This window comes from Jaculus jaculus, chromosome 12 (assembly GCF_020740685.1).
Source record: "Jaculus jaculus isolate mJacJac1 chromosome 12, mJacJac1.mat.Y.cur, whole genome shotgun sequence".
NCBI classification, from domain to species: domain Eukaryota; kingdom Metazoa; phylum Chordata; class Mammalia; order Rodentia; family Dipodidae; genus Jaculus; species Jaculus jaculus.
The window spans coordinates 98,802,946-98,823,731 of NC_059113.1; the positions used below are offsets into that span (position 1 = coordinate 98,802,946).

Sequence of the window (20,786 nt, forward strand, 5' to 3'; positions counted from 1 at the left end):
GGGGCAGGGGGTCTTGTTCTTATCTTGTCATTCTTGCAATGAGGTTTTTGTTTATTTAACAAGCTAAAGAGTTAAATTTTACTGTTTAATAACTTTTCTTGATGACTGTGATAAAGTAATGGGCCTGATTAAACAACACAGAAATCTGGTCATTATTTAGTAACCTTATTTCCTTGAGTCTAATGTATGTTGTTTTCCTTAGCACTTATTTGTATGCTTATTTGTATTTTTTTTCTTTTTTTGCGTGTGTGTTTGTGTGTGTGTGTGTGTATGTGTGGTGTGGCAATGCCTGTGGTGGCTGGAGCAGAGTACTGGGTGTCCTTCTCCAGTGTTCCTTCCACTGGGTCTCGTATTTGTTTGTTTGTTTATTTATTTATTTATTTTGAGCTAGAGTCTTATTACCCATTCCGGAGGTCATGGGGCTCCAAAGATTCTCAGGTCTGTACTTCCCTGAGGGACTAGGGCTATCGGTGCACACGGCCCAGCTGTTTACATGGGATCAGGAGATTTGAACACTGGTGGTATTAAGCCCCTCAGACCCTCATGCTTGTACAGGAAGTGCACTTAACCACCAAGCCATCTCTCCAGCTATGCTTTTTTAAAAAATTTTTACATTTTATTTTCATTTATATTTGAGGAGGAGAGAGAGAGAGAGGGGCAGATAGAGAAAGAATTGGGCACACCAGGGCCTTCAGCAGCTGTACATGAACTCCAGATGCATGCACCATCTTGTGCATCTGGCTTATGTGGGTCTTGGGGAATTGAACCTGGGTCCTTTGGCTTTGCAGGCCAGAGCCTTAACTGCTAAGCCTTCCCTACTTTTAATTCCTATATCCTACTATAGTGCATGCTCTATGACGGTAAAATGTGAACAGAACCACATAAACTCCTCACTCTCCCAAACAGGTATGCCCAAGAGACACAGTGCCAGCAGCCAGTAGACATTTTATGAGGTGAAGGGTTAAGGTAGGATACGATGTCAGCACTGGGATCAGAGTGCGGAGTAGGAGAAAAATACCATCAAATGTTAAGCAAGAGAATCTATATCTGGAAATGGTGGCATTCACGGAAGGAGTTTCCAAAGATAAGAAAGCCCAGTAAGAACTGGGTGTGGTGGCACATGTCTTTAATTCCAGCACTGGGGAGGCAGAGGTAGGAGGATTGCCGCAAGTTCGAGGAAACCCTACCTTGAAAAACTAAAACAAAAGGAATGGAAAACTGATCATTTTAGAGCCAGGCATGGTGGCACATGCCTTTAATCCTAGCACTCGGGAGGCAGAGGTAGCAGGATCGCCATGAGTTTGAGGCCACCCTGAGGCTACATAGTGAATTTACAGGTCAGCCTGGGCTAGAGTGAGACTCTACCTCAAAATAAAATAAAGTAAAATAATGAATGAAAGGAAGGAAGGGCGGGCTCAGGAGAGGAAGGCAGGGAAGGACTCTGGGATGGTGTTTGATAGCAGAGAGAGGTGCTGGAAGAGGAAGAGAGTTATAGCTTGGAGTTATAGCTGTGGATGGATCCTGGGTCTTGGCTTCCCCTTGCAAAGCTCCACATGGCCCCCCCTCTGTGAGAACAGAGAGCTGGGGGAAGGGAATTTACTGCTGTTCACAGGCTTGCTTGAGTCTTGTCTTTCCCCATCAGTGAGGAGCAGCTTGGTGAGGAGAGATGACGTCTCCACCACCCAGGGCTCACCCAGTCTTACTGTGACTTCAAGGGACTCTCCACTTTCCTCCCGTGAAATTTATTCAATTATTTACTGATGCCTGAAGATTTATTTAAACAGAGAGAAAGCTTTTAATTCCACAATTAGAAGTTTTGAGGTTCTAGCTGAGATAACATTGCGGTGTGAATAAGTTTTAATTAAAATTATATCAGTCAATCAATCATAAGTAAAAAGGATTAGATCACCTAGGGTTTCCCAGTTGATGGGAGAGGGGATGGAGCTGGAGAAGCTGAGTGACAGAAGGGGGAGGAAGTAAATTGCATGTGTGTCCCCCCCACCATCTCACCCAGCAGGAAGTCGCTAACCTTGTCCTGCAGCCTTTTTGTGGGACATCAGGAATACCTCTGACCAGTGAAGGCTGCCCTTTCAAATGCCAGCTTTCTGACAAAGGGGTTTCATCTTTGGGAAAATGTAAGTCAAGTCGAGGAAACAAAGTATAGCCTGGGGGAAACAGCAAATCTAACACTTTATTAAATAACAGCAGTTGGGTACCGGTGAGTCACCCTGCGCTGATAAAAGGTAATGTGCACACCCTGGAGCCCAGAGGTCCTATGACTACACCTTGCCCTTCCCCGCTCCTCCCCCAAGACTTGCACACAGCCTCAAAAAGCATCTCTTTCCCTGTAGCTTCTTAGTTTCCCAGCTTCCCAGGATGGTCCAAAGCCTTAGTCTCACTTCCCTCTCTCCAGGGAATCCTACTGCCTCTGAGACGAATTTGCTTCCCAGCCAAAGCACATCATTCCATTTATCCAATTTCACTTATTCATGTATTGAGCATTAAAAAAAAAAATGGATCTTGTACTATTTGGCAGGCCCTAGGGTTAGGAGCTAAAGACACAAAATTAAAATACTCAGTGAAAAAAAAAAAAAAAACAAAAAATGTGTGCCAGGTCTGAAGGGAGCCCAGGGAAAGGAGGGGACAGCTTCAGGAGCATAGTGAGGGGTGACTGACGCTGATGCAAAGGCAGCTAGCTGGATCCTCCCTGGAACTCCTGCACAACTCCTGTCCTCTCCCTCAGCAATTGTTCTGTGCTCATATAAGCCTGGGGAGGGGCCTCATGAGTGTTGTAATTTTCTGAGCTTCTAGAGTCTAGTAGATATCATGAGCTTCCAGAGACCTATAACTTCAGTTAGCTTATGGAGTCGTGATAGCGTCTTTCCCACCCCCAGGAGGGAGGGTTTGAACTGGAAGGAAATAAAACAAGCTGACAGTGGGCCAGGGAACTGGGAAGTGCCACGGCGGGTCGTGTGACAGCATAGTACTCAGGGGGCAGAGGAGAGGAACCTTAGTCCTAGGTGATGTCCACTTTTGAGGGACCTTGTCCCCCTGGCAAAAGTGTTATGGCTGGATCTAAAGAAGCTAGCCTTGGCTGAGGTGTGGAGAGGGCATTGGGGTGGCGAGAGGTGGATGCCAAGGGAGCAAGTTGTGTCATCTTATCAGAATGTAAGGTGCATCGTGGCTTTGGCCTGGGGATTCTGTTGCCAGGACCGTTTTTGTAGCTGTGGTCATACTCCTCTGCCACAGGATGTTCACTGCAGTGTTTGCAATAGGAGGTGACTGGGAACAAGCCAAATGCCCTCAGTAGGAGACCAACTTGCTTATGCAACATTCTGAGCAGCTACATGCTGTGTGGTCCAGAGAGCGTGCTGAGAGCTCTCTCTGCTGTGTGGGACATTCTCCAGGATATGTTCACTGGGAAAGCATGCTGCACAGCAGTGAATAATGTTGTCTTTGTTTAAAAAAAATCAGTAGGGCTGGAGAGATGACTCAGTGGTTAAGGTGTTTGCCTGAAAAAACCCAAAGACTCAGGTTTGATTCCTCAGCACCCACATAAAGCCAGATGCACAAGGGGGCGCATGGATCTGGAGTTCATTCGCCATGGCTAAAGGTCCTGGTGTGCCCATTCTCTCTTTCTCTCTCTAAAATAAATGAATAAAATATTTAAAAATATCAGGAGACAGACAGACACACAAACACATGACACACACCTGGGAGGAAAGATAATGGGCTGGCTAAGAGCCTTGGCAACAGATGGCCTGAATGGAAATTCTGACTCCATTATTTACTAGTTGTATTTAGCATTCTGCCTTATCTTTAAATGGGCTAAATAATAAAACATACTTCTGAAGATATTGTATTAATGGAATTGGTACATGAACGTGCTTGGAACCCTGGTTGGTATATAGCTTGAGTTTAATAAGTGTTTTCTATAATAATTCATTCCCTATTTTCTTGTGTACATAAGACATTTATGGAGCATGCTAGAATATGTTAAGGGTTTCCTCCAGGAGTTGGCTTGTTTTTCACTTTATACTGTTTTTACACTTACCTGTCTCTCTTTATCGATCTGTCTGTATCTATCTATCTGTCTATCTAATCTAAATCTCTGTTGGCCACCATGAACTCCCGGCCACCCTGAGACTACGTAGTAAATACCAGGCCAGCCTGGGCTACAGTGAGATCCTTACCTCATTAAACCAAATATATATATATATATTTGGTGGAGTCCAGAAAGGATATGATAAGATTCACAGAGCTCCAAGTGAAGTGGAGGTGAAGCCCAAGGTGGTGTCTGCAGAACTGAGGCACAGAACTGATGGTAGCTTTGCAAGTCAGGGGAGAGCAGCGAATGACAGGAAAGGGTGGTCAGTTTTAAATGTTCTATAAGTAGTCTGTTAGCTTTCCATGACTGTGAACGAATACCCGAGACTACCCATGTTACTTGCTTGAACTTCAGTCCATGGTCACTTGGCCCCACTGCTTTTGGCATGTGGTGGGTGAGGCAGTGTAGCATGTGCTGGGCATTTTATGGCAGAGGAGCTGCTCACCTCATGGTGGCCTGGAGGCAGAAAGGAAAGAGAGGGACCAGAGCCTCAATAACTCTTTCAACAGCGTGCTCCCGTTGAACTAATTTCCTTCCACTAGTTCGACTCCCTAAAGGTCCCATCACCTGCCAGTAGAGCCATGGGCTGGGCATCAAGCCTGCAGCCTTTGGAGGGGGAGGGGCAGTGGAGAGGACAGTCAGCATCTTAACCATAGCAGATGAGGAGCTATCTGTCCTCCTGGGAGTATAGGGGAAAGTACCCTCTATCCCTAATGCATACCTGTGGCTTTTCTGATCTCCAGCTACTTAAACCAGGTCCACAGCAATTGCTTTTTGCAAAGCAGGGCTTATATATATTACACGTGTCTGTGTGTGTGTGTGTGTGTGTGTGTGTGTGTGTGTGTGTGAGAAAAATCAGCTAAGAGTAAAGTAGGAACTTGAAGGGCTTAATGCATACATATTATCGCCCATACCTAAAGCATTATAGTTAGCATTCTTGGTACATTACGATGGTAGTCTCCTGCCAAGGACAGTGTTGTGTCTCTCAGGTAAGACACTGGTAACATGATGTTATGCTCCACTGTGTGTGGGACTTGAGCAATCTGTACTCACTTATAGTAGTGATGGGCTGTGGATATCTACCCAGGTCACTGATGGTCAGCACTTTTCATGTCTGTAGCATGGTTAGGTGCAGACAAGAACATTCTGGGGTCAGGGAAGGCAAGTCAAGGAATCACACTGATTGTCTTTACTAACCTGATTTTCCTCCACGTGGAAGGAAACCACAAGGAGGGTACCAGGTGATAGTGGTGGGGAGAAGCATGGTCCAGAGTGGAGGATGGTGAGGCTGGAGTCTTTCACTGCAGACACACCTGGAGATCCAGAATTGTGCTGAGATAACTTGACAGTACCAATGCCATTTATGGGGTTCTCCATGGGAAGCTCATCAGTTGTTGTCAAACTGGAGCTCTGATTGTGTTTGGCAGATGGTCCCAGCTTTGTTTTGCAAGCTCCTCCAAAGCTCAGTAACCTGTTACTTAGGATTGGTTCACTGACCCATTCTGCGTGGAGAGTGACTGACAAAGGGCTCTACCTCCCTTCCCAGGGCCATGTGAGGGGATGGTACCTCTTGTTTGCTGAAACCACAGAGTCCCCTGCCCAGTACTCCTTGAGACAGAACTAGTGTAGACGCCACATCTCTCACCTGTGTGGGTACCAGCCGTAGGTGTGCTGTCCCCATATCTCATGAGACCTTGCTTCTTCTCGGAGAACTTGCTCTTCGATGCTATCAGACTTCTGAGCAAAGCATCTCGAGATGAAGTGTGTTTTTGTCGAACTCACATTAATGGTGGTGAAGTCTTCATAAGGCATGCTTATTTTTCAAGGGTTATGCGCCTTGGCTGTAAATATGCCAGGGTTTAGTGGCACCATCAATAGCTCCACTAGGGGAAATACAAAATTCTCATTGATCTTGCTTAATGGAACATTTTTATGGTAAAAATTTAAAACATCTTCAAGTAATTTTATTAATGCCAGATTTATTATTATTTTTGTTTTCCTTGCCTTCAGTGTACTCAGACATAAAGAATATTAATTTTCTAGTGACTGGAAGGAACAGAAGCTCCCTTTGCTTATCTTTTTTTTATGAACTGCTTTTGTAGTCACATGGGTTTTCTTTCTGAAGCCTTTTATGACACACCAGGCTGTATTTCTTAGGCTGAGTACCTTCTCTGTCTGTCATCCCCACGTTGACAGGGTTACTGATGCCTTGCCCTCTGTCTCTTCCCTGCTCTTCCACACTGTGACCCTTGGCAAGGCAGAACCTCTCTCTGTGACTCTCAGGTGGTCAGTGCCTCTTCTCATGCTGTTGTTTGATAAAACAGTTCATACATACACACAAACACACACACAGCTTATTGTTACCAAGATTTTTTTTTTTTTTTTAGGTAGGGTCTCACTCTAGCCCAGGCTGACCTGGAATTCACTATGGAGTCTCAAGGTAGCCTCGAACTCACAGTGATCCTCCTACCTCTGCCTCCCGAGTGCTGGGATTAAAGGCGTGTGCCACCACGCCCGGCTCTGTTACCAAGATTTTTAATGTCCTCTAATGTCTGCATACACCTCACAGCATCATGAGATGGTGAATGCCATATTTTGAACACTGACATCATTAGGCATGCAGAAATAACATAGAAAAAATATAGTATACATTTAAAAAATTAGTTTTCAAGGTCTTTGATAATTTCCACAGTATTAAAGCTGCTTGTGGAGTCAGAATATTAGCTTGTATGCATATTTTCCTGCCTTTGCCTGGTGGCTATGGTTTTTCTTTTGTTTGGGCCTGCAGATAGGAAAAGTGGAATGTGTGCCATCTGGGTTTCTACCAGTGGACTCAGGGCAGTGTGGGGCTGTGGGGCTGTGGCTCCAGTGGTTCTGTAGCTGGCAAGGAGACTCATCACCCCCACCCCTCCACTGCCCTGCCACCCTGAAGCCTTGTGCCCTTCCTGCAGGTCCGTTCATCAGTGTGGTCCTGTCGAAGCTGGAGAACATGCTGGAGAATTCTCTGCACGTCAACCTGTTGCTCATTGGGATCATCACCCAGCTGGCCAGCTACCCCCAGCCACTCCTGCGCTCCTTTCTCCTTAACACCAACATGGTCTTCCAGCCTAGCGTCCGCTCTCTCTACCAGGTATATTGCTAAAGCCCCCACACATCCCGCTGCTCCCCCACCTCCTTTTCTCCTTCCTCTTGTGATTTTTGTCCTCTTTCAAAAATCTCCTGTCCCAATTAATTTGCTTACCTTCCTGACCCTGTTCAGCTGGCCATATAGACTCGTCTAGACAAACTGCAAAGCTTCATTTAGCTTGATGTTTTGAGGGTGCCTTACCAAGAACACCCAGGTAGTTAAAAATGAACAAATGCCTAATGTAATCATAGTTACCATAATGGGGTCCAGTCCCGAAAGACATTCTGATAACGGCAAGTGGAATTCCACTGTGGAGCAGTGGCATCATCAGTGCTATCTCTGACAGGTCCTTGCATCTGTAAAGAACAAGATTGAGCAGTTTGCTTCTGTGGAGAGAGACTTCCCAGGCCTCCTTATCCAAGCCCAGCAGTACCTGCTTTTCCGAGTGGACATGTCTGATGTGACCCCAGCAGCACTAACCAAAGGTCAGCCATCTTTCTCCACCATATCCTCCTTCCTTCTCCTCCAGTTCTCTACATGCTGGCTTGTGGTTTTTGGTGTTCCTTTGGAATCCAGGCCCTAGAAGCATCTGAAGATGTTTTCGCTTGAAACCAACTGGGAGGGTCCTCTTCTTGGTGTTCTCAAGTCTAGAGGAATGTCTGCTGGCGCATTGGTTTTCTTAGCTGATGAGTAAGGTGTTACCAGATGCCAATAAATAACAGTACCTGTGGGTCAGAGCGAAGCAGTAGATGTGCTCTGAGAGTCGGTGTTTTTGGCTGTCTCTGTCCTGAGCAGGTCATCTGTTCTCTTTATTATATTTCCAGAATCTCTTGTGCCAAAAAAATGAATGTGCTTCAGCACTCTGGGAGGTGAAAGCTGTTCATTAGGAGCAGGAGAGGTGATGATTCTCAGCCTGATGCTTTTTCATTTTCCCTCTCTTTGTCAGCTCTCGGGGAAGTGTCAGACCAGGGCTCGGCCGAGCAAGGAGTGGGTGGATGGCGCCGAGGTGGAGAGCCTGGAAGGCCCCGCTGGCTGCCAGGCCTGGGGGTGGGGAGGGACCCCGCGGCTGGGACACAGGTCTTGGTGAGCAGAAAGGAGCCAAAGCCCCACACCGCACTGACTGCCTTTACCTGTCCACACGGGTCCAGGTGTGGCACAAGGCTTCCACGTGGCTGACTGCAGGCTAAGGCAAGTGGCCAGAGCCGAGAACCAAGATGGGAGGCAGAAACATAACTTCACAATTTTGGCAAGAAGCTGAAAGAAGCCTGAGCTGTGCGGAGCTGCTGGGGTCTTCCTCTGTGCATTTGATACTTGGTCACTTTGTTCCTTTGTCTCTCAACTTGTTTTGGGGGGGGCGGTGGGGATACTGGAGTGGAGCCTGGGGCATCAAGCATGCTATGGATCAGCACTCCCAGCAACTCCCCTGACCGTTACAGGAAAGATCCGTTCAGCCGGAGCCCTGGTTGTGATGAGCTACTGGGTACATGGCAGATTTTCAAAGAAGGTGGGCGAGGCGCCATTGGTTGAATGAGGGCTCAGGCTTCAGCTAGTTGGGGCTTTGAGGAGAGCAAGCAAGGGCACGCAGTGCAAGAAGGTGGACTTCAGGCCTTTTGTGACCACTCTTTGCTACATAGACAGTTAGCTGTTACTTCTGGCAGGGAACCATGCTATGACTCTGCAAAAAGGTCCCTCACTTCGTCTTGTGTTCCGCAAACCACTGCCCGAAGTCAGTGGCTTCAGTCACCCCCCTGAGGATCGTCTGTGTGTGCCTGTTGAATGTGTGGTGACCCGGGTCAGGTCAGCTGATTTGGCCGGGACTCAGTCGTGTGTAACATTCATGTGAGATTTTTGAAGCCAGGGGTGATTAGATGTCTATAAAGATGCAGAGGACCCTAGACCTGTGGACCCCCAACTTTTGGGTCCTTGTCCATGTACACACACATACACACAGCAAAGCAAGAGAGCCCAAGCCAAAAGAACCCCCCCCTACTTAGGGGGTCAGGGAGGACTAAGAGTAAGGGGCTCAGCATTCAGAGAGACCATACCTATAGCAAACCAAGAATATAAAGCACATGTGAAAAGTACGCAGGACAGTCCACGGGAGGGGAGCAGAGACCCCCCCCCTCCCTGCAGTGAAAGAACCAAGAGCTAAGCCGGGTGTGGTGGCACGTGCCTTTAATCCCAGCACTCGGGAGGCAGAGGTAGGAGGATCACCATGAGTTCGAGGCCACCCTGAGACTCCATAGTGAATTCCAGGTCAGCCTGGGCTAGAGTGAGACCCTCCTTCGAAAAATCAAAAAAAAAAAGAAAAGAAAGAGCCAAGAGCTTACTGAAGGAAAAAAGAAGCTAGGGCCATGAGGTAAGGAGAAAAGCTGAGAGAGAGAGGGGGGGGGGAGAGGGAGGGAGGGAGGGAGGAGGGAGAAAGCATACTTCACAGCCTTGGTTAGGCTCACTATTTGGGTCAGGCATCCAGTCAGGATACACCTCACCACCAGTTAGGAGTGTAAAGGAGAGACCTGATTGGTTGGTGGGCTCAAGAGGCTGATTCCAGAAGGGCCAGTCTAACCAGGTGCATTAGGCTGAGGAAGAAGCAGGAAGCAGTTGCTGGGGAGTGGTGTTGCAGCCACCTCGGGTGACACTGGGTCAGTCGCCAGGTCTGGTCCTGCCAGGGCAGGCAAGGTGGCCTCTCCTTGGGCCTCTGTCCCTGGATGACTACCTGTAAAGTGCTGCTGTGCTCCTGTTCTCTGTCACCACCAGTGGGTGGCAGGATGTCTAGTCCTCTTTCATCTGTGGCCGTGGGCTGGGGCGTGAGTGTTCCTTACCACCCTGCAGGCTAGCCCAGGCTCATCAGGTTCGTGGCTGTGGGATTCCAAGAGCAAGAGCAGAAGTGTAGCACGTGTCTGGAGGCTCAGGCTGAGAACTCGCATAAGGTCAACTCTGATGATTTCTGTTGGTTTAGAAAAGCCCAGGAGTCTTGCCCAGATTCAGGACTCAAATCCAGCTCGAGATGGGAAGCGCTGCCTTGTTAGAAAGTGGCCTCAGTCTCTTGTCTCTTTTCCTCCAGCTCAGTCTTCATTTTTGTTTGACAGCGTGTAAGGTATGTTTCTGGGCAGTCAGCTTTTATTGACACACAGCACTGTGAAGAGGACAGGGAAGGCGCCATTAGCTCCATTACCATGTCTGAAATCATGTTGGCCGGAGGCGCTGGCCAGAGTCATGAGGCTTAAGTGACTGAGACTGCCTTGCCTCATTCACGGAGATAAGAGCACACACACTGACATCCTTGGGGACACACACGTGGGATGGGTAGTGATGGGTGTCTCCTGTACCTGGGCTGGGCTCAGGGCTGGCTCACCCTGTCTGGTAGCTGTGGTTGTAGGAGGCGTGCCCATGGGAACATCTTAACCACCCAAGCTCATTACATTGGTCAGCTGACTTCAGTAATTTTAAGGCCTGTGACAGTCAGGTGACTGACATGGCGGAGGATTCTCTTGAGATGTAAGACTTTCCCTTTCTTTCACTGAGTTCTGACTCACTTGCTAACGAATTTTAGGTTAGCAAAGTGGCACCTTCCCCTGCAACTTCACAGATTCCCCCAAGTCCCAGCTCCCTGCCACCACATACACAACTGATGCTGACGGATGGCTCTAGATGGGGCTGGGCTGGGGTTCTTTTCTGAAAGGGGCCCAGAGCACGGTACTGTGAGGATCGGGTGGAGTCGTGTGGTTGGGTCTCCAGAGTCTGTGTGCCATGACCTTTGTCCAGCCCCACTGCCAGGAGATGACCAAGCAACACTGGCCCGCCCTGCTTCAGAAAGCCTCTCAGTGTGAGTCGCGAGTGCCTCGTGCACGTGCACAGGTTTGCAGACCTGGGGCACCGGTTCAGAACCTGCTCCTAATCGGGAGGTTTTCTACTTTCACCCTGGCCCTGTCCTTTGGGTGCTGCGCGCGCCTGTGGGCCCTTTTGTGAGGGGTGTCGCTCAGGTGCCTGCAGCCAGAGCATCTCCTTCCCTCCTCAGGGACAATAGCAGTGGGAGGACTGTCACTCCCAGAGCAAGCCACCTTCCCGGTGCCAAGCACTGCTGAAGTACGGCCACTTGCCAGGCCTTTCTTTTCTCCCTTGGATACTTTTATTTATTTATTTATTTGAGAGTGACAGAGAAAGAGGCAGATAGAGAGAGAATGGGCGCGCCAGGGCCTCCAGCCACTGAGAAAGAACTCCAGACGCGTGCGCCCCCTTGTGCATCTGGCTAACGTGGGTCCTGGGGAATCGAGCCTTGAACCAGGGTCTTTATGCTTCACAGGCAAGCGCTTAACCACTAAGCCATCTCTCCAGCCCCCCTCAGCTACTTTTAATCCACAGCACAATAGTCCCTTGTGTTTACTTTTACCCAGAGTCCTTTTAACCCATCTCGGATTCTGGAAGTCTGGACTGGCACACATCTCCCCGTTTTACAGAGAAGGAAGCAGATGAGACTTGGTGAGCGTCGTTAGGACCATCACCTGGGTCTCCTGCACTTTGAATGGAGAGCGTGATGGTGCGCTGTGTGACACACTAAGGCCCGGAACCCCGGCGACAACGCGATGAGCTGGCACGGGTCATCCTCGGCTGTGAGGGTGCCCGCTGCTGGTCCACACACTCGCTCACTTCACTTCTTCTACCTCTGTGAAGGTTCAGCCTTAGCGTGATGCTCCTTCACAGATCAAGCGGCAGCACTAGCCTCACAGACCCTTTCTAGAGGAGAGGAGGCTTGAATTTGAAAGGAAATGTGGCGGTGAGGCGTGCGAGCTGGCTCCGGGGCGTGGGGGGCATGCTGATCACTTGACCCACAAACGGTGATTGGCCTCTGTGAATACAGATGGGGTAGAGACACACGATCACATGGGGGCTAAGTGTGTAAACAGTGGGCAGTGCAGCATGATAGCAGAAGTGGAAAAAGGGGGGCACCCTGACCGGGCAGTGCTGCCCTCACGGGTCAGCATGTGGGGCGGAGCAAGATCTGGGAGTCCCTTCTGGAGCCAACAATGAGCGATGAGCTCTTACTCCGGCATGTGCATGTGTGGGCAGGTGATGATGGACAGGCTCGCTCTCAGTTGCTCTCCACTTAATTTTTTTTTTTTTTTTGACACTGGGTACCTCACTGAACCTGGAGCTCACTAATTTGGCTAGGCTACTCCGCCAGCAAGCCCCAGGGATTTTCTGTGCCTGCCTCCCCCGCACAGGCACACAGCACCTTGCTGGGGCCTGTTGCCTGGGTGCTGCGATCCAACTTCAGGCCCTTGTGTTTGCACCCCGCCGGCTGAGCCATCCCTCCAGCGCCAGCTGAGCTTTGGCCAGACATTTTCCATGCAGACACGAAGCACAGACAGGGAGATCCACGTGCCTGAAGGGACCCGGCTGGTCAGTGACGCTCCGTGCTTTTAGCCGCAGCGCTGGCTCCTCTGAAGCTGAAGCCCAGCTGAGATCTGGGTGAGCAGAGGAAGAGGAGAGGAGGTCCAGGTGCCAAGCAGCGAGCAGCCCAAGTTCTGAGACAGATGTCCACGAGTGCCCCTATCCCCGCTGGTATTCAGACCAGCTTCCTTGGTGAGCTTTGAGAGTGGCAGTGCCCGAGGGCCAGTGTGGAGTCCTGGTGCCCACACTTTTGCTCTAGCCATTGTCAGGTCACGTCAGCAATGTCTGTTCAAAGGCAGTGGAGACAGATTCTCAATAACTTTTCCAGTTCTTTATGACACAAACTGTGATAAGCTTTAATCCAAAAGGCTATTTAAAGCAGTAAAAGTAGAGGATTTTTTTTTTAACACTAAAGACTATAGTACTGAGATGTGGAAAGTACTATAAATGTCAAGAATTTTTAGTACTGTAGTTAAGCAACACTCTGAAAAGTGTTGAAAAATGGGGCTGAATTCTAAAAGGCAGCCAAAATAAAGAAGAGCTTGAGTCTAATGATTTAGAAGGAGTAATGAGAGCATTTGGGTGGGTGGGGGGGGGCAAAAGGCGGCATAAATAATTCCTACCCATGTATTAGGGTTGGAGCTGCTCAAAAATTAAACAGTCAGGGAAGTTGCACCTTTTTATTTAGTAAAACTGATTTGAATGAAAATGCAGATCATTCGGATATATTAGATCTTGGGCTCCTATCACCTTAGACCTAGGACACTGAAACTGTGAGGGCGCCCTCTGGAACCCTTCCTTAACTGTCAGCTTCTTGCTGCTTGTGCCACCAGATCCCTAGGGCTGTTCTTGGCTCTTGGAAGTTCTGGTCTTTCTGATATCTTTAGTACTTCCCATTATGTCTGGTGGCCCAAAGGAATCTTCCACTTTTTCTGCACAGAGCTTGAATGCTGGGGCTGTTCCTGGGGATCAGTGCTCCCTGGCAGAGATGCCCAGGCTGTACTGGCTCTGTGTGGCAGGAGACAAGAGTAGCCACAGGTGTTCTTCATAACCTTCTGTGAACCCAGCTTACACCTGCTATCATCAGTAATGGAGTTAAGAGGACCTTTCCATTTCTCCCCACTGTGAGCCTGAAGGTTTCTTACTATCTTTCCTTTTCCTCTCTTGTCTCCTGTCTAGACTCCGTGCTTCTCTTTCTCTATTGCTGTGTTTACTAGGCTGACCTTGAACTTGAACTCGAGTGGTCCTCTTGCCTCAGCCTCCAAGGTACCTAGGACTTCAAGGTCCCACCACAGTGTCTGGCTGGAAGGTTTTTTTGTTTTGTTTTGTTTTTACAAACCTGTATTCTTGCCACAACTTGCACAAAGGATTCCCTGTATAAGGCTTTGAGTAAAAGTCTTGATCCCAAGCTGTGTGCAGGCTGTTGCCTGCTGGGTTCGCTTGTGTGTCAGAGTGCTGCAGAGCTGTGTTCAGGATCTAGTCAGTGGACAGTCCCGCTTGCCCCTCAGACACACACGGTCAAGTTGGAAGGTGAGTAGGTCACCAAGAATCAGTCCCATCTGACTGTCGTCTTTCTGCTTTCAGATCCCATCCAGGAGGCCTCCAGAACAGGAGGAGGCAAGAGCCTTTTGGATGCTCCTCCAAGAGTGCTCCAGCCATTCCTGAGCAACAGAGCCAAGGTGACTGGGGCACCCCCAAACCTGCCCCTGCCTGTGAGGAACACCATGCTGGCCGCTGCTCTCTTCCCCGAGTTCCTGAAGGAGCTGGCGGCCTTGGCCCAGGAGCACTCCATTCTGTGCTACAAGATCCTGGGGGACTTCGAGGACTCCTTCTGTTAGCGGGTTTCTGTTTCTTTTCAATCAAGATTGTTTCATAAGGCTAAGAGTGTCTTAACTGGATGTTAAGTGCAAAGCTGCTTATCCACAACGTCTACTTGGATATTTCCTGACGATACTTGATTTCTGGGGAGGGGCTTTCTGTGGCCGAGCCTTCCCCGGTCACAGGGGACGTAAGTCTCATGAGCTGGTTGTCCCCTTGGCAGTTCTCTTTGCTCGGCCCTTCTCCTCACATGGTTTGGTGGCTGTTCTTCCATCCCATGGGTCATGCCCGTTGCAGCTCAGATAGCACCGAGCGGACAGTAGCATCCAGTGCTTGCTGGGCAAGCCCCGGGGTGAAGGGCGCCTCTGCAGCTGCGTGAACGTGCCTGCGGCCTTCTACAGCCCGCTGCGCCTCGGCCTCTCTTCTGTGCGGGGGAAGATCAAACATGGAGCTCCTTCTGCCTCACCACACAGGCACGCTTCGCTTGTCGTTTTGAATCTTATTTCTAGACTTACGTTCTCTCCACATGTATTGCCTTATGTCGTGGGAAAATTCCCCAGCCCCAGCTCTCTGCTGGGGAAATGACATGTAGCTAGAGAGAATCTGGAATGCAGGGAGTTATTTCTTGTTGCTTGAGAGCTTTCTTTATAATCAACCCCAGCAGCTACCAAAACACTGCAGACAGCCTTATTTCAGTAGGACGAAAGCATACCTATGCAAACTGTTACTTCAGTCTTTAGCCATTTGTTTGATCAAAAGTGTGTTATTATATATTGATACGAAAACCAGCCGTCATTTTTACAAGTGTTTTATGAACACAAACAGGAACTTGTGAAGCTATCCCATAGTTTGTGTGTGTGTGTGTGTGTGTGTGTGTGTGTGTGTGTGTGTGTGTTTTGTTTTGTTTTCTTTTGGAGGGAGGGGGTGGATGGAGTGTGGGCAAAAGATAAAGGTATGCTAACTACAGCCTGCAAAAACACTGGTCCGTCCTTGCTGCTTTTACTAACCCGTTGCACTGTGTAGAGGAGCAGGCACTTAGCAGCCCTGGTTGGGAAGCGCAGGTCACACGAAGCCAAGTACTTGCTAGTGTCTGGCTCATGACCGAGGCTGCCTTTGGAGAGCGAGAGCGGGCTGTGGCAGGGGTCCCACTGGAGGTGATGCCTCGACCCCCCTCCAGCCCACTCCCAGCAGCATGTCAGGCTTAGACCACAGCCCAGCAGAACCCCCGCCAAGCAAGGAGGCACACAAACAGCTGATATTTATAAATAGTAAATCCCCCGTCTGTCTATTTTGGACCCAGTTCTGAAGGCCAGAAATAAGAAGGAAAGAGGAGTCTGCCCTGGGCTGGGCAAGCTGGTAGGAGCCAGCCTGGCTGTGTTTCGTAAAACCAAGCACAGCTACCTGTCCAAGGCTCGCTTCTGACGTCACATTGTCTTGAAAGCAGCTTGCCCAGTTGAGGTACAGCAGCCACCACATGTGCAAGGTACAGCAGACTGGCCTGCTCTTGCCTTCCTGACACCTGCCCGCAGGGCTCCCTCAGAAAAGAGGACGACTTCAGGGGTGAGGAGGGACGGGTAGAGAAGCCAACGCGGCACCCTCACGCACGCTTTGGTTCCAGGATGCTGAAGCCACATCTGCAAATGATGTGCTGTTTGTTTGTTTGTTTTTTGCTTTTACACTCCTCCCAGTTACCTGGTGGTAGTGTCGACTCTGAAGTCCACGTTCCCTTTTTCTGTTTTACATGCTAGACAGGTACGCTGTCACTGAGCTAGGGTACCCCAGCCCACATGTCAACCTCAGGGCACCCTTTGAGGAAGGTGTCCACTGGGAAGGGGTGATTTCATGCCCTGTCCTCCCCCCTCCCCTGCCGGTAGTTATTAAAGGATAGCAAGAACTGGTCTTAGGTGAGAGGAATAGAAATTTGACTTCCGGGGTGGAGTGTGGGTAGTGAATTCACTTGACAACAACTTCTGACTCCCTGTTTGGAACCAGAAACCAACTTGTTCTGGAATCCTCAGTTTTCCTTCAGGGAACACTGTTCAGAGTTGACAAAATCAAGTGATAAAACTGACCCGAGGGCTGGAGGGCTGGCTTACTGGTTAAGGCGCTTGCTTGTGAAGCCTAAGGACCTAGGTTCGATTACCCAGTACCCACCTAACCGAGATGCACAAGGTGGTGCGTGCACCTGGAGTTCATTTGCAGTGCCCAGAGGCTCTGCCTCCCATAAATAAATAAAATATAAATAAAACTGACCCGAGGGTAAAGCATCCAGACTCACCAAACCTATGTTGAGTGAAATGAGCAGGAATGGGCTGTTCACAGAATGGTGTGGCTGTGCCCAAAGAGAACCCAACTAAACAAGAGCAAGCCCTGACTTGCTGAGGAATGCACATGGCTCGAGGCAGGTGTGAGGACACAAGGCAGGTGGCTGATGACAGGGCTTTGTGGGAAAGCTCATATTGGTGGAGTATTTTAGTCCTAAAGTTCATAGGTGGGGCCTACAAAGATATCTTTTATTTATTTGTTTATTTTGAGGTAGAGTCTGTAGCCCCAGCTGACCTGGAATTTACCATGAAGTCTCAGGGCAGTCTCAAACCCACTGTGATCCTCCTACCTTGGCCTCCCGAGTACACCACACACAGCTTCTTTAATTTTTTAAATTTTCTAGTGAGTTTTGAGAGACTTGACATGCTTAAAATGGGGTGTAAGAGTTTCAGTCATCTTCTCTTGTGACAGGCTCCACATCAGCTGTTGTGCTACTGTAGACACGGTCCCTTTGGCGTCACAGTGTCTAGCCCGATGGTCCAGGGCAGGGACGGTGAGTCAAGGGTTCCTGGAACATCACAACATTAATGTCTGTTCCTAATTCAGGGTCTGATTTAAAGGTCTAGACGGGGGGGAAATTTATGGCTCAGAATACACGTTTGCACCAGGATATTTAAAATTGATTTTTGAAAATGGCCAGATAAATGTTTTACAAAATTTTAAGCCAAGAAAATCCAGCCTAGATTCAGCCTAAAGCACAATGTTATGGGGATAAGTTTGAGTTTCCCAGCTGTGAGTGGTGAGGCAGGAACCCCACACCAACGAGGTGGTTTTCTTTAGCCCTGCGCATTTCTGTTCTCGGGACGGCCCCTGTGTGATGGCTCCTGTTTGGCTCAGCCCCGTTCTAGAAAGCATTCTGGCATTGTGAGAGGCTGCACTTAGCACTTCCCAGGCCCTCGGCAAGGAGAGGTCTTTAGTTATTTGTTAGTTTATTTAGGTCAGATATAGTTGATTTTCAACGCATTGAGACCTCACAGGACCAGGGTGTTATCAAAGGGTCCCCGGTGTGGATATTTGGGCTGCTCTCATTTGGACAGCCCGTGGCACATGGGAGTTAGCCTTTTTTTTTTTTTTTGGTTTTTCGAAGTAGGGTCTCACTGTAGCCCAGGCTGACCTGGGATTCACTATGGAGTCTTAGGGTGGCCTCAAACTCACGGTGATCCTCCTACCTCTGCCTCCTGAGAGCTAGGATTAAAGGTGTGTGCCACCACACCCGGCTAGACGTGGTTTTGATGTCTCTCTCCCCTTGGCTGCTGTGGTCCCGTGGTATGACTTCCAGATTGAGTTAGAGGTGTCAGGTTGCTTCGTGGCTGCCCATTCTGGATCAGGATGTACAGGTTGCCTTTGTCAGGGAAGGGTGGTCAGCAGGGTGGGGATGTGTCAGGGCAACCATGTTGAGTACCTGTATGTGCTTGGATTCTCATGTAAGGGCAGCCCAGTTTAACCTGCTGTGTGTGTGCACCAATATGGCTGTTGCGCTTGTCATTTTAATGAAGTGCTTTATTACAGGACAGCCATTAACTGCATGGGACCGTCCCAGGCCAGAGTAATGTATGGCTTGGTGCAGACCTCGGCTGGCTCTACAGTACTAGCTTGTCCCGAAATAGCCGAGGCCGCTTCAGTTCCGAGCCACTAGGAAGATCCGAGCCCCTCTTGCTCCAGCCTCCAGTCTGTAAATCACACAGCACGAACTTCCCACCGTGTAGCAGCTTAGAACAGTTTGCACTTCACCTTTAAGTCTCATCTGTGAGGAAACATTTTTAAGAGGATGTAGTTGATATATTTTTTTTCCCCTTCTTTCTGGATGATCATCATAAACCTAATGCTTTACAAAAAGCTCTTGGAAGACGAAAAATGGCTTTTGGGATAATTTTGTCTCAGCAAATCCTGTCGACATTCAGGCATTTATTAGGTCATTACTTGTTTTGAAGGAGAGATTATCCCGGCTGCTCATTAACTGGATAAACAAGGCTTTAGCAAAAGATTTTCCGTGAGGCTCTTTGGGGAAAAGGATGAGGACAAGTGGGGAGACGCTGTCAGATATGGGGCTTCTTGCTCTCAGAAATCCCTACCCTGGTGGTTTTACCGAGGACTGGCCCTTTCCTAGCCTGTTGGGAGATAGTGCATTTTGTTTGGGGCTTTGAAGATACAGGTAAACCTTGCTCACTGTTGGCCATGCAAGTAACAAGCCTGACCACTGGGTTCTGTCTGCGTGCATTCCCTATTTATTTCAGGTCTCTTGTGGAGTCCCTTCAGAGCCTGACAAAGGTGAGGGAAGCTCTTAGGCCGGATTATAGATTTCATGGAGCTAAGGAGACACAAGTGTGTGCGGCTTACTGTGTCACGTGACATTTTACTGGGACAAGTCTAAAAGACCTCCCATCACCAGACCTCTTTTTGTACTGTCTGTGTTTTACAGGGGGGAATCTGGTGTCCATGAGCTTACATGAGTTTTGCTCAGCTGTCTGTCTGAGGGAGGCAGAGAGGTGGCTTCCTACACATGCCTTCCACCTCACTGCACAGAGCTGGCTCTGCTAACAAACAGTCCTTGGGAGCATTTTCTAGAACTTGCTGAAGAAGCAAGCTGCTGCTTCTGTGTTGCCTTTGGTAACTGGCAAGTTCCATGGCCTTTCAGGCAGAGTTGGTGTCTTTTCTCCAATAGTCGTTCACTAGGTGGAGTCCTTCAGATGACAAGACCACACTCAGCTGAAGTAAGAGATGAGCCGTGGGCCAGGCTGGGAGCTGTGCACAGACACAACCACCTTGAAGCTGAGGGAAGACACACATTTTCAAAGCTTCTTCCAGATTAGCAATAATTACTTTGAAAAAAGAGGAAGCGGTGGGCTGGAGAGATGCTAAGTGGTTAAGGCGCTTGCCTGCGAAGCCTAAGGACCCAGATTCAATTCCCCAGAACCCACGTAAGCCAGGTGCACATGGTGGCAAATGTGTCTGGAGTTTGTTTGCAGTGGCTAGAGGTCCTGGCATGCTCATTTTCTCTCTGTCCCTCTCACGTAAATAAATTTAAAAAATAAAAAGGAGGGGTCAGCTAAAACCCTAGTAGAGTACCGACCCAGGTTTTTTCTCGTTGCTTAAGATGACGGCAAGCTCCTTCCATGCACAGGCGTGAAACACTTGCTCCACTGGACGCGGGTGACCCGGAGTTTTAAATACTGGATGAAGGGGAGGCATAAAGACTGTCTGTCCGTGTTTTGTAAGCTACGTGGACTTCTGCTAATAACTCCATGTTCTGGGCAGCTTGCTGAGTGCCGGGACCTGCGTTCCCACTTCCCTCCAGAGCCTCCAGCCGGCCTCCCGACGATGCAGTGCACACTGGGCCTGGCCAGGCAGAGCTGCTTCTGGCAGCATCTGAAGTTTCCAGCACTTTACTTCCCCTCACAGCCAGTGCCTCTGCCGCACACTCCCAGCCATAGGTGTGTGGGTTCCAGTGACAGATGGCAGTGGCTTCAGCTCTGGTGCCAACTCATACATTTTAATGAGATTCCCCCTAAATGGTACAAACAAAACTAGACTGAATTCACAGCCATGCAGGAATGTAAAACCAGACCTCACCGAGGCCCATGTAGCGGCAGAGCCAGACCGTGGGGATGTCTTACGGTGCTCTATAAACACATCTTTGAAGACCTAGTAAAATTCCAGTCAGAGCTGTGCATTGAACATAGTTGAAATTGAAGAGAACAAGGCAGTTGTCAGATCTGGATGGGCATAACCTTATAAAGACCCAAGTGTGTAAATGGCATTTTTTCCTCAGGAATCATAATCCGTAAGCTGTTCTCATTTGACCGCACAGTTCTGATGAACTACGTGGCCTGGCTGCATCACCTTAGAGGTGAACCTGTGACTAGAAGTGGTCTGCCTGGCTTGCTGATCAGGAAGCCAGAACTTTTGGTGAAAATGGAGTTTCTAAAAATGGAACCTTATTTTTCCTTACAAAATAAAGGTCCTGCTAGATCTGAACCTTAGCACCTTTGTCTGTTGTAATTCAAAGACTTGCACAGC

At 49.0% G+C, this 20,786-nt stretch overlaps 1 protein-coding gene across 1 annotated transcript in view; it reads left to right on the forward strand.

The window, feature by feature from the left end:
• Positions 1-15,284, forward strand: part of Fhip1a (FHF complex subunit HOOK interacting protein 1A) — a 262,253-nt gene extending 246,969 nt beyond the window's left edge. Inside the window, exons 11-13 of the mRNA XM_004655951.3 lie at positions 7,060-7,238; positions 7,582-7,720; positions 14,211-15,284. Of these exons, the coding sequence (XP_004656008.1) occupies positions 7,060-7,238; positions 7,582-7,720; positions 14,211-14,464 (572 nt within the window). The 3' untranslated portion in view covers positions 14,465-15,284. The remainder of the gene's footprint in view (positions 1-7,059; positions 7,239-7,581; positions 7,721-14,210) is intronic.
• The last annotated feature ends 5,502 nt before the right edge of the window (positions 15,285-20,786 follow it).